The sequence below is a fragment of the Arachis ipaensis genome, chromosome B04 (assembly GCF_000816755.2).
Source record: "Arachis ipaensis cultivar K30076 chromosome B04, Araip1.1, whole genome shotgun sequence".
In the NCBI taxonomy this organism is placed as follows: Eukaryota; Viridiplantae; Streptophyta; class Magnoliopsida; order Fabales; family Fabaceae; genus Arachis; species Arachis ipaensis.
Window position 1 is genome coordinate 7046975 of NC_029788.2, and position 12440 is coordinate 7059414.

A 12440-nucleotide genomic window follows, 5' to 3' on the forward strand; every position below is an offset into this window, starting at 1 on the left:
TGAGCCATACCATGAAGTTATGGAAAAGGGTGATAGAATGGAGGTTGAGAAAAGAGACACAAGTAACAGAGAACCAATTTGGATTTATGCCAGGTAGATCCACCACCGAAGCGATATACCTATTAAGAAGGATGATGGAGAGGTATCGTAGTAATAAAGGGATCTACATATGTTGTTTATTGATTTGGAAAAAGCGTACGATAATGTGTCAAGGGAGGTCTTATGGAAGGTTTTAGAAAAGAGGAGAGTAAGGATCGCATATATTCATGCAATTAAAGAAATGTATGATGGGGCCATAACTAGTGTGAAGACTCAAGGTGGTGTGGCAGAGAAATTTCTTATTGGTATAAGATTACACCAGGGCTCATCCTTAAGTCCATACCTTTTCACATTAGTCTTGGAAGTACTCACAGATCACATCCAAGAGCATGTGCCATGATGCATGCTTTTTGCCGATGATATCGTCCTTATGGAAGAGTCAAGGGAAGACTTAAATAAAAAGTTGGACTTATGGAGATAAGCTCTAGGAGTGTATGGTCTGCGCATAAGGCGTAGCAAGATAGAATATATGGAATGTAAGTTCAGTCTAAGAAGGGAAAACCTTAATATAGAGGTGAAGATTGGAGAAAATATCCTACAGAAAGTTAAAAGTTTTAAGTATCTTAGGTGCATCATACAGGATAATGGAGAGATTGAACAGGATGTAAATCATAGGATCCAAGCAGGTTGGTCAAAATAGCGGAGTGCATCTGGTTTTATATGCGACAAAAAAGTGCCTTTAAAACTTAAAAGGTAAATTCTATCGCATTGTTATAAGATCGGCTATGCTTTATGGTACGGAGTGCTGGGCGCCAAAGGAGAGCACGAACATAAGCTGAGTGTGGCAGAGATGAAGATGTTGAGATGGATGAGTGGTCATACGCGATTGGATAAAATAAAGAACGAAGATATAAGGGAGAGAGTTGGAGTAGCACCCATTGTGGAAAAGAAGGTTGAATCGCGTCTCAGGTAGTTTGGACATGTGAGAAGAAGACTGACAGAACACCCAATCAGGAGGGTGGATGAGATGGAAGATGAACAAGGGGTGAAAGGCAGAGAAAGACCTAAAAAGACTATCTATAAGGTGGTCAAATGAGATCTACATGTAAACGGTTTCTCTATAGACATGATACATGGCAGAGCATAATGTCATCGTTTGATTCATGTAGCCGACCCCACCTAGTGAGACAATGCTTTGTTGTTGTTGTTCACTACTAGAAAACTATTTATTACGGACGGATATTTCCGACGAATTTTATCCCACGAAAATACAGACAGAATTTTAGAAAAATTTTTTGTTGAAAAACAAAAAAAAATGAATTAGCATAAATTACAGACGAAAAAGAGAATCCGTCGATAATTCTAATGAAAAAATTAATTTTTTCCGTGGAAAATAGTTATAAACAGAAAATCAATCTGTAATTAAATGGACAAAAATGTTACATTTTATTAAATTATTACAAACAGAAAATCCGTCTATAATTTAAATTTTTCCGTCGAAAATATTAGAATAAGAAGATGGGTCACTTTACTCCCAATCCTTCGGTTCACTTTTTTTTCACGTTCTCCCCTTCTCCTTCAATTATGATGTGATGTCCTCCGCTGTCACCGCCGCCACCGCTCGCGTCGCACGAGCTCCTTCCACCGCTGCTTTCAATGCGTTTGCTCCTTTCGTCGTCACACGAGCTCTCTCGGCCGTGCTCTTATCTTACGAGCTCCCTCTGCCGCCGTTCTCGCGCTGCTTCTTCTCTCCTCGCCGGAGGTTTGTCATCATCTCTTCGCGTCGCTGTTAGTTCAGGTATGCCTCCGCCTCCTTCTCGTCCCTAGCCCTAACCCTTCCATTGTGATTCTGTTTCGATTTCATTATCCCTATCCCTAACCCTGTCCCTTCCCTGTTTTGATTGAAGTTGAAAATCAAAGAATACGATCGAGGAGAGCTCTTATGTTTGCAAATCAGCTGTTACTGCTGCAGAGAACGGAGTTTCTAAATTCTAAGGTATGAATTTTGTATATTCCTGTAATTTGTGAAATCTGAAACATAATTTCTATTATTGTAGTATAGATTGAAGTTTGTTTATGAACTATATATTTGAATTGTTGAGATATTTTATCTGGAATTTGCATGCATATTCTTGTTCCTTCCTGTTCTTTTTATGACTTGATTTTGGCTCCTCCTTCTTGTCCTTGTCTGAATCTGCTGAATTACAGACAGATAACTCATTCTTTTCAGTATTTTTGAAACAGGGGAGATGACACTAACACAACTCCAAAGACAACAACACGTTTAATTGATTCTGATCTTGCGGTTGCTCTTGTCTTTCAACAACAGCACTATCATCATGCCTTTGATTTAACCTCAAGTTACTCTCTTTCTCACTCTCTTATCTCTCCCTCACTCACTCTCTTATTTATCAAATATACCTTATCTCTCACTCACTCACTCTTCTATTTATCAAATAATAGGGTTGGGAATGGAGAATTTGTAGTTGTAGACTCCAATTATCAAACTAAGCTTAAACATGAGGATCAGAAGGTTTGTTTCATTGTTTTTGTGCTAATGCTTGTGCTTACTATTTTTATCTCAAAGCTTTTTTCAGTTAAAATTTATCATAAAGAGAAAAAGAAATTGAAAAGTGGAAATGGAGTAATCAAATTGGGGGAAGAAAAGAAAAACACTACAGCTTAAAGGATCTAATACTTTTAAGTTTGGAGGGAATGAGGGATGTTATGTTAGGCCAATTTCCCTTTGCCAAAATTTAAAAGTAGAATAAATGGAGTTTATTTAGGTTTTATGTTTGTAGAATTTTATTTTTTAAATTTATTATTCTAATATTTATTCCATTAACTTCAAATGTTGAGCCATAATTTAATTATCAGAAACTAAATAAATAAATAATGGAGTCTTGTTTTTTGGACATAAATATTGATAATTTCAGACATAATGTGTCTCTTTGGTATCAATTTTTATTTTTGGTCAGATCTCTTTGGTTTCAAATTTTCAATGAAAACTATCCTTGCTTGTTTAGAAACACTTGCTTGTTTGTGCCTCTCAGAAGGGTTTGTGCCTCTCAGAAGAGCAAACTGTCACCAGTGTATGATTGTTTAGAAACACTTGCTTGTTTATAGTTTTATCTTATTAGAATGTGTTTATCAATCTCTACTAATCATGATTTTGTTACTATACTTTCAGGTACATAGATGGCCAAGAATGGGAGGGCATAGATTCATAGGAATGAGAACTTAACATAAAAAACTGACTAGAAAATGTGAAGTTACAGCTATTCTTGTTCTTTATGGTCTTCCAAGGTAATTAACAAAATCATACATACACATATTGGACAACTTTGTAATAGTTGTTGACACTATTCACCTGACACAGGTTACTCATAGGTGCTATCTTAGCCCATATTTGGGACATATGGGGAGGTCAAAGAGGTGACAATTTATTTAGCCACATCTAGAGGGAGAAAAAGATAAAAGAAAAATGTGGATGTGGCTTGATCTTATGTCAGCATGGATGAATTAATCTGTGATTCAATTATTACGTTTGATGAAGAATAATATTAATAATTTGAAGTTTGAGATTCTTTTGCTCAGCTTTCCATGTGGATGGAATAATCAAATTATAACTAAATGAGGGAAGGTTATAAGTCACTTTTAGAATTTAGATCCTTCCTCATATCCATTCAGTACTAGAAATGATTATTATTGTTTGGAAGAAAAGAACGTGTTAAGTACTAGAAATGACTATGCTGTTTCTTTTCTTCTGATTTTTTAAAACATTTTGATATTACCAGACTGAAGAAGAGAGGTTGCAACAGGAACATGAAAAAAGGGTGAGTGCACATAATCTGTTTGTGGATATGCATTTTCAATTTTACGACACTTTACATGCATGTTTCAATATTTAGAAAAATAATAAAATTCTATTCTGGTTAGCACATAGTGCATTATCCTTGATTTTTTTTATGAACAACCTTTTTTGAGGGTTTTTTTTGAGGAATATAGCAGTAAAGTTAGGGGTGCACAGACCCGGCCCGGCCCGAAGGCCCGGCCCGGTCCCAAACACTTTAGAGGCTAATTTGGTGTGATTTCATCGGGTTTAGGGCCGGGTAAGGGTCTCAAAAATAGATATATTTTATGAAGCAAACTGTGGGTAATGCTTGTGGTACAGTAGGATTGCTTCATGCTCTTGGCAACCCCACGTCTGAGATTAAGCTTGGTAAGTCTTCAGTAGTAGATGGAATAGACTTTTAAGACATCGACCATTATTTCTCACTTGGTAATATCACTGATGAAGACAATTTATCCTATTTTAACAATATGACTTAAGAAGTTTTGAATTTGGTTCCTGTGATTACTGTCATCAAAATTTTCAATCTGGCTCCCCAATTGCAAAGGTTTCTAATGGAAAAAGGAAGAATTTCAACATTTGATGGAAAATGCAATCGATCCTAATAATCTATATTAACAATTGAATTTCTCCTCGATGTAAGGCCAACACAACAGAACCACTGACTAGTCATATAAACCTAACAAGAAGCTTTTAAAATATAAAGACAATTTGAATTTTCCAATTTATAAGAATCTTCAAATAATTTTTTTAAGCTTTTATCCTTTTTTGATTATTGATGATGTTTTGATTGTGGTGATTGTGTTGCTGAATTCAAAGAAAGGTGAGAGCAGAAGATAAAAGATTGCAAGAAGCAATTCATTTGAGTACAATGCTATAAACTACAGAGCACACAATGCATCATTGTAAGTCTGCTAAGAAGAAGCTACTATGATTCTATGATATGATGTTTGACAAACTTGCAATTATATAGTTTAAGTATGTCTTCTGCATTGCAAATTGCTTTAGTTTATTTTCCTTTTCATCTTCTACCCCACTCTCTCTTGAAGTATTAAAAATTTTCCTTTTGACAAACTTGCAATTATATGGTTTTAATTTGCTTTATTTAGTGTTTGCTAACTCTGTCGACTGCCATCACTGCGTTGAAAAATAGCAGTAGAAATAGGAAACTCTGTCGACTGCCATCCCTGCCATCACTGCTTAGTCAAATGCAATTCATCAAAATTGTACTGTTATTGTGGAGTTTCTCTTTTTGTTATAACTTCTTAGCTGATTCTATTACACTAAACTTCTATTAGTTATACTGCACCAGATGAAGAGCAAAGTCCAAAGAACTTAAAATTGTTGTCCTGTTTTGCTCATGCAAATTGCCAATTAGGGGACTGGTGTCTCTTGCCCTCATCAGCATATTCATCATCAATTTCCATGGAGAAAGGCATGTCAAAATTAGAACTTAATGATTCTATTTACAATGAACTAGATTCTAATCCAACAGGAAGTGGATGTCATTCAGAAGAAGCTGCTGTTGAGAAATTTAATGGGAATAAGAATGCTATGAACCTTGAGATTCGTTCAAGAGGGAATGTGGTGGGGAAACTAGTAAGAACAAAGCACCATAAGGAAATTACTTTCCCTTTGGTGATCAACTCTTCTGAATCAAAACCTATCAGGTTCAAGAAGAATTCATGCACATATGGTTGATGGATGCTGATTCACTTCCATTTTTTGAGAAAGAATTCAGTTAATATTTCTGTAATACATGTAAAATTGTGTAAAATTTAATATGGTTGAACAATATACTGAGGATTATAGTTGATAATACACTTTGTTTACATTTTGAATTATATTGACTTGCTTGTTTATAATAATTTTCTTTTAGTTTTATAATATGATGAATTTGTTTATTTTTTGTAATATTATAAATATTCGAATACAAATTAGATAAAAATTTGTATTAAATTTATATTTATTTTGTATGAAAATAAGTTTATTTTGTAATTAGAAAAATAAAAAAAATTCTATTTTATGTAACACCCTACCATACAGAGTTTTATGCTCAAGTCATAATTCAGAGATGGCAAGGTATTACGACCTCTAAAAGTTAAAATTTAGTACATATAGTAGTGTGCATAATGATTATAACTAGGAGCCTTTGAAGAAAAGGAGTAAAACAAAATCGTAACTCTAAAGCGCAACACTCCGATATAAAATGTAACGAATAAAGGAAAGAACTATCGCAAGATTATATATATACAAGGAGTGTCAAAAACAGGAATATCAAAACTCAAAATCCGGTTGCGAAGATAACCGGTCCGAGCATAGCAATATATACAGGTAAATAAAGTAAGAAACCCCAAGGAAATCCAAAGGGACATAAATACAGAAAACCTATTCTCCAAAATCTTCTCTAAGAAGAGTCATCACAGTTTGTATTATTTAATAGAGATAAAAGTATCTAAGCAGAACATATAAAACCAAGACAGAGTCCTGAGAACAAAGGATCTTCGCTAATCCAGAAGTCTCCAGCATGCTTCAGCGAGAAGCCTCACGTCCTGCATCTGAAAACCACAAAATCTGCATGGCTGAGAATCGGGAGTTCTCAGTATAGTAACAGTGCCCACATATCTAACATGTAATGTCCTGGGAAAGCCAAAGGCAATCCTAGAACTTCCAACAGATAATTCAAAGATTATAAACAAGTTAAACCATAAATGGCAATTGACTAAAGATTCTTCAGTCTAACTAACACTTCCCTTTCCAATTTCTTCAGACCTCCCAACCACCAGCATGAGTATAATATAAAAAACACAGTTATATCAAACAAGAGATATACAAGTAGGAACAGATAAGGCATTTAGACAATTAACAAGTAATATGCAGTCGAATAGGCAATCTCAAACAATTCACATAGTATGCATATGATGTATGTCTGTCCTAATAGCTGATGATATCATCTGTCGGTTATATAGCCAACCCGACAAGTCCTGGTAGCTAACCATTGGACTATCCCTCTGTCGTGCATCCCCAACTCGAGTTATTCTCGATCATCATCATGATCATACTCATAATCCATATCCAACACCATCACTGGTGTATATTCATGGGGGCGAGCTCATCCGGAACTTTCACAGTGTTCGGCCACACTTACGACATAGGGTCAGCAGAGTATCGAGTCTCCACCTGGAGCATATGGTGGCTAGCCACTGCTTTCACCCAGGGAAACTCGTATCTCAGATAGTGGAAGTGCAACATTCACATTTCATTCAATACGCATATATGCAATAATACTTAGCCATAATCAATAATGGCTCCGCCGTAACCATGGCAATAACTCAGCCATCCGGCTCACAGTTCAATCCAGAATCAGCCATTTATCAACAAATACAGCCCTTCGGCTCATGGCACATAAAGCACTTCCACCGCCATCCTCCGTATCTCATATAATCATCTTTGATCATAATTTTTTCCCTTGCTTCATTTACAAGTTACCACATTCCCTAGCTCCTTTCTCATTGCTAGGCATATCATAATGATTTAAGACATAAAGGGTGAGATCGAAGGCTTAGAAGTATGAAATTTGGCTTTTTAAACTCAAAAATCAACTTTGGGATGAAAACAAGGCCACGCGTACGCGTCCTTCATGCGCACGTGTGGATGGAAAACAGCCAAATGACGCGTACACGTCAGCCACGCGTACGCGTGGGTGCGTTTGTGCCCCACGCATAAAACTGGCCCAATTCTGGCACAACTCTCGGGAAAATGGCTGGACATTTGGTGCAGCGCATCGATGCACACGCGTGGATGGCACGTTTTTGAAAAACGACGCGTACGCATCAGGCACGCCTACGCGTGGGGAGTATTCTGCTAAAAATTTTTTCTAAGTTAAAAGCTGCAGAATTCACAGATTAAACCCCCAATCTTCCAACGGGCATAACTTCTTCATTTTAAATCATTTTTCGCCCGTTCTTTGAATGGCATGAACATCCCGGATCCAATTTCATTTCTAAACAAGTTTGGCACAAAACGGGAATCCGGAGTCCAAGTTATGTCCCGTCAAAGTATGTCCAAAAATCATATTTTCATATAAAACCACAAAGTGCCATTTTCAAAACAAACCAATTCATCCCTTTTCAAAATCAACCAAAACATACCAATTTCAACTTTTTTTTAAATCAATCAAAATATACAAAAAAAAATCAACATCAAGCCTCCTCAACTCACACATTAACACTTTACCACAATTCACAAAACCACCATCCAACCATTTTACCCATTCTAATCAAATGGCTAAATCACAAACACATTAACATGTCATACATCCTTCCTCATCCCAATTTCCAACAATATCATTTTCAATCAATCATCATTATACATAATCAATATCATACTCACCATCAACATGGTTTCACCCAAATTCAACCTCAACCATTCATCAAGCATATATCACAACATGCATTTTTCTCATATATCACACAATCAAGGCATCAATATTCATAATTACATATATGACCACATCATGTATCTCAACCATTCAACAACATCAACAATTCAATTCCTATCTTAGGGCCTCTAGCCTAAGTTTTCACACCACATTACATTTTAGATACAGGAAACCGAGACCATACCTTAGCCGATTTCCCAAGCTCAACCGGAGCACTTCCAAATCACTTGTCCACAAGCTCTCAAGGTCTCAACACCTCTAAGAATAGATTTTTGCACACCAAAACCCTTTCTCAAGCTTTTCAAAATCTCAATCAAGTTCCAATATTCACATGAGGAGGGTTCATAGCAGCAGGGGGACTCTGTTCCACACTCTGAGATGAGGCATTGTGTATAATGTATCCAGTTAGTTTAAACAGTCCCAATAAAAGCACATTATATCATAAGACATTTAAAACCTTGAAGTCTGAAAATATAGACAAATAGATCCCTAACTAAAACTAAAATAGACACTTAAATCCCTGAGTTTATTATCGGGGGGACAATTACATCCCTGGGAAAGTAAGGATTACCTCTTCCTCGGGGGCTGACTGTGACAAAGGTAGAACCACAAGTGATTGAGAGTCCTTGGCATTTGTTCTTGATTTTTTCATCTTTGGCTTCCAGTTAGGGTTGGATGGGGCCCCTTTGCACGTCTTGTAGTTGTGTCCCCTCTCACCACACTTGCTACATGTGACATAGAAACTCCTCTTCAATTTGTCACCATCAATAACAGTCTCAGCTGGGTCTTTCTGTCTGTTATGTACCTTGGGACGTCCAATCGGCCTTTTTAACACAGGTGGAACAGGCTTAGTAAACTCAGATCTTGTCCAGTATTCCTCACTCGTTACTAGCTGGATGAAGTGCTCATATGTCTTTCTAATAGATTCCATACATAGCCATGGATGAACATAATCGTCGGGATTATCATGCCGTTTTCTGATTGCTGCTATAGCATGAATGCACGGCATCCCTTCACAACAAAACAGCAGTTTCACAACAACAAAATGGCATAAACATGAATAAAAGTTGAATGAACTAATATAAATTCACAGCATGACTAACAGGTTCACGGCATAGTTAATATCAACAGATTCACAGCATGTTAATACAAACTCACAGCATAGTTAATATCAACACATTCACAGCATGTTAATTAGATTCACACCAAGCATGTCCAAATTCACAACATGGTTAACATCATCTATAAGTAAAATTGAAATTCACATCAACTATGAATTCACAGCAGGCTTAAATTAAAAAAATACACAGCATGGTAATATTGAAATTCAGGAACTTGACAAACCTGTGAGTTGCCATTTGTTACACGAGCAGCTGTGTTTGATCAGATCCACATCAACTTTGGATCCCTTGTGAGTGATTTCAAACCGTTTGTGCTCGTTATCACCAATCCACTCTGCTGTCCATTTGTTGCTTGGTTTGATAAGCCTCTGTAGCCTTTTCTCTTGTACTGGCGCCAGTTTTCCCTCATGAGTCCCCAGAAGTTTCTTGTGTTGAACCATTCGCCGCATCACATAGCACCGTAACTCCTCGCACATTGTAAGTATGGGCTTGCTTCTGTACTTCACCACCTTTGCGTTAAACGACTCACACATGTTGTTTGTTAGGTTGTCGACCTTGGGACCATGGCTAAAGTATGCTCTAATCCAGGTAGCAGGTTCAAATTTCATAAGATAGGCCCAAGCATCCTTGTTCACTACTTTCAGTCTTTCCATGGTTGTCTTGAACTCTGAGATGGTTGTGCATCTAGCACAGTTCCACACAATTTCTCTTATATACAGATCCTTGAATCGGTTTATGAAATTCTTCCACATATGCATGACGCAGTTTCTAACATGTGCACCAGGCATTACCTCTTTCAGTGCAGGTAGCAGTCCCTAACAACAATGAAGGCATGAAGCCATGTTTACAACAATATATAATCCAGTAAATGACTAAGACAACAAACACGAAATGACAAAAAGAGAACTAAACTTCTGTTGATCCGACATAAAATTCCAACCGTGGTTGCCTACATCACCAATATCCTCTTGTAAGCATGTTAGGAACCACTTCCAAGATTCTTTATTCTCGAATCTTGCAACTGCGTATGCAACCACGTAAAACTGGTTGTTGGCATCCTGTGCAATGGCAGAAAGTAGTTGTCCCCCATGGTATGTTTTAAGAAATGATCCATCTAGGTGGATCAATGGTCTACAGCCACTCTTGAATCCTTGTTTGCAGGCCTCAAAACAAACATATAACTTGTCAAACATAGGGGCTGCTTGAGGCTGAGGGATCAGGTCTAGCAATGCAGAAGACCCAGGGTTACTTCTATGTATCTCTAATAAGTAATCCCTCAATTTGCCATACTGTTGCCTTTCGTTACCCATCATCCTCTCCCTTGCCTCCTTCACAGCTCTATACACCATCTTTGGGTGTGCAGTAAGGTCAAAGTCCTCTCTTAGAAAATCAATAGCTTCATGGGTTGTCATATGCGGGTGCGTTGCCATCCTCTTCTCCACCTTTTTACTGATCCAGTGTTGATCNATCCACACCAACTCTCGGCCTTCAGCAATAAAGGTGTCCTTTACCACCTCTTTGAACCTCTCAATTGTTGCAAACCTTGTTCCAAGCTTAAATCTTCCCTCTCCGAAACTATATTGGTCATTGAACTCAGGTCAATGATGTTTGTTTCCCTCATCATCAGAAGAGACAGGTGTATGCAGCTCCTCAGATTCATACTCCCATACAATATCATCACTATCCATGTCTACATCAGTCACGTAGTCTACTAGTGCTGGCCTTGGTCCTCTGGCCCTATTGGGCTCCGTTGCAGGCCTAGATATATTGGGCTCCCCTGCAGGCCTACATCCACTGGGCTGTCCACCAGGCCCACCTGCCTCGGGCTCATGGGCAGGCCTTTTCTTTCTTGCAGCAGACCTTGTTCTTTGAGACACACGTCGCGCTTGCTTCCTGGGTTGCTTACTTGGCTGAGGGATTCTCTTAGAGGAATGAGGCACTTGTTTCCTCTTCCCTCTGCCAGACACAGACCCACTGACAACATCTTCCCCACTATCACTGTTACTTTCATCACCGGGAGGTGGAGGTGCATACGGCTCATCCTTTGCGCTCTCGTAACTATCGTGCTCCGTCGATGACTCACCCAATTCATCCACCTCAACACCAACATCATCTTCCTCTGCCTCAACGTTTTCCTCTCCAGCACAATCTACAGGTTCTGGGTCATCAATAGGATGATCAAAGAATATATAGAACTAATCAGTATCTTTGTTTGTCATCTTTGCTTGCCGCATCTGGTTGATGCCTGCATCTCCCCTCAGAACATGCAGCCCTGACTCNTGACTCAACGATTACCACTAAGCATTAGCAAATAAACAACTACCTAAGCCATAAACCACACACAACTCATCTTCCATGCCCTTCCCAACACTACATTACACCTAAACCCCAACCCACGACATGCACAGCAGATAACGTTCAAAAGTAACAGTCACATTCAGTTTCGCATTAAGGGTACTTACCACTACCGATGACACCCGCAACTCCACCAACGAAGCTTCACTAGCGCAACGTTACACGAAGACGACGACGGGAAGAAGATCAATCATTTTTTTTTAGGGAAAAGATCATACATATCTGTGCTAGGGCTTCTTTGGAATTGTGTGTGATTGATATGGGCTTCTTTGGAATTGTGACTACAGCCAACGTTCTCAAAACGTTGCCGTTTTCAATCATAAGGACCTATTTGTCCAAGACTTTTTCCCAACGGGCACACCAAGCTTCCTCAACGGTCCCGTCTTGCCACCTAGGCCCAACACACGCCAACTAAGCGACAGATCACCCCTCTCCGTTACGTCTGGCACAATATTTTGCACGGAAGAATCGATCCGTCACACGTTTTGAATAGTAAGGGGCGTTTTAGTATTTTTAGATCTTAAGGGATGAATTTGTCCACGATTTAAAAGCTCAGGGACTAATTTATCCTTTTTTCTAAATTTTTTTTATAAAATTAAATAAAAATATATTTTTTATTTTTGTTACATTA

General features: G+C 38.1%; 1 protein-coding gene and 1 long non-coding RNA gene across 14 annotated transcripts; one reads left to right on the forward strand and one right to left on the reverse strand.

Annotated features, from left to right (window-relative positions):
- On the forward strand, positions 1554-5807 carry LOC107638694. Of its 13 annotated transcripts, none has more exons than XR_002360568.1 (7): positions 1554-1837; positions 1947-2035; positions 2284-2399; positions 2503-2572; positions 3230-4261; positions 4712-4797; positions 5191-5807. It is a non-coding gene; the product is annotated as an uncharacterized LOC107638694 (long non-coding RNA). The 13 variants fall into 13 exon arrangements; XR_002360572.1 differs by having other exon boundaries at positions 5205-5807; XR_002360567.1 differs by having other exon boundaries at positions 3230-3875; positions 4040-4054; positions 4171-5807.
- Positions 8647-10866, reverse strand: LOC107635944. The gene is made up of 4 exons (XM_016339492.1): positions 10408-10866; positions 9678-10269; positions 8905-9344; positions 8647-8706 (listed from the first exon to the last, which is right to left on the reverse strand). The coding sequence occupies exons 1-4, from the start codon at positions 10864-10866 to the stop codon at positions 8647-8649; spliced, it is 1551 nt and encodes a 516-aa protein (XP_016194978.1).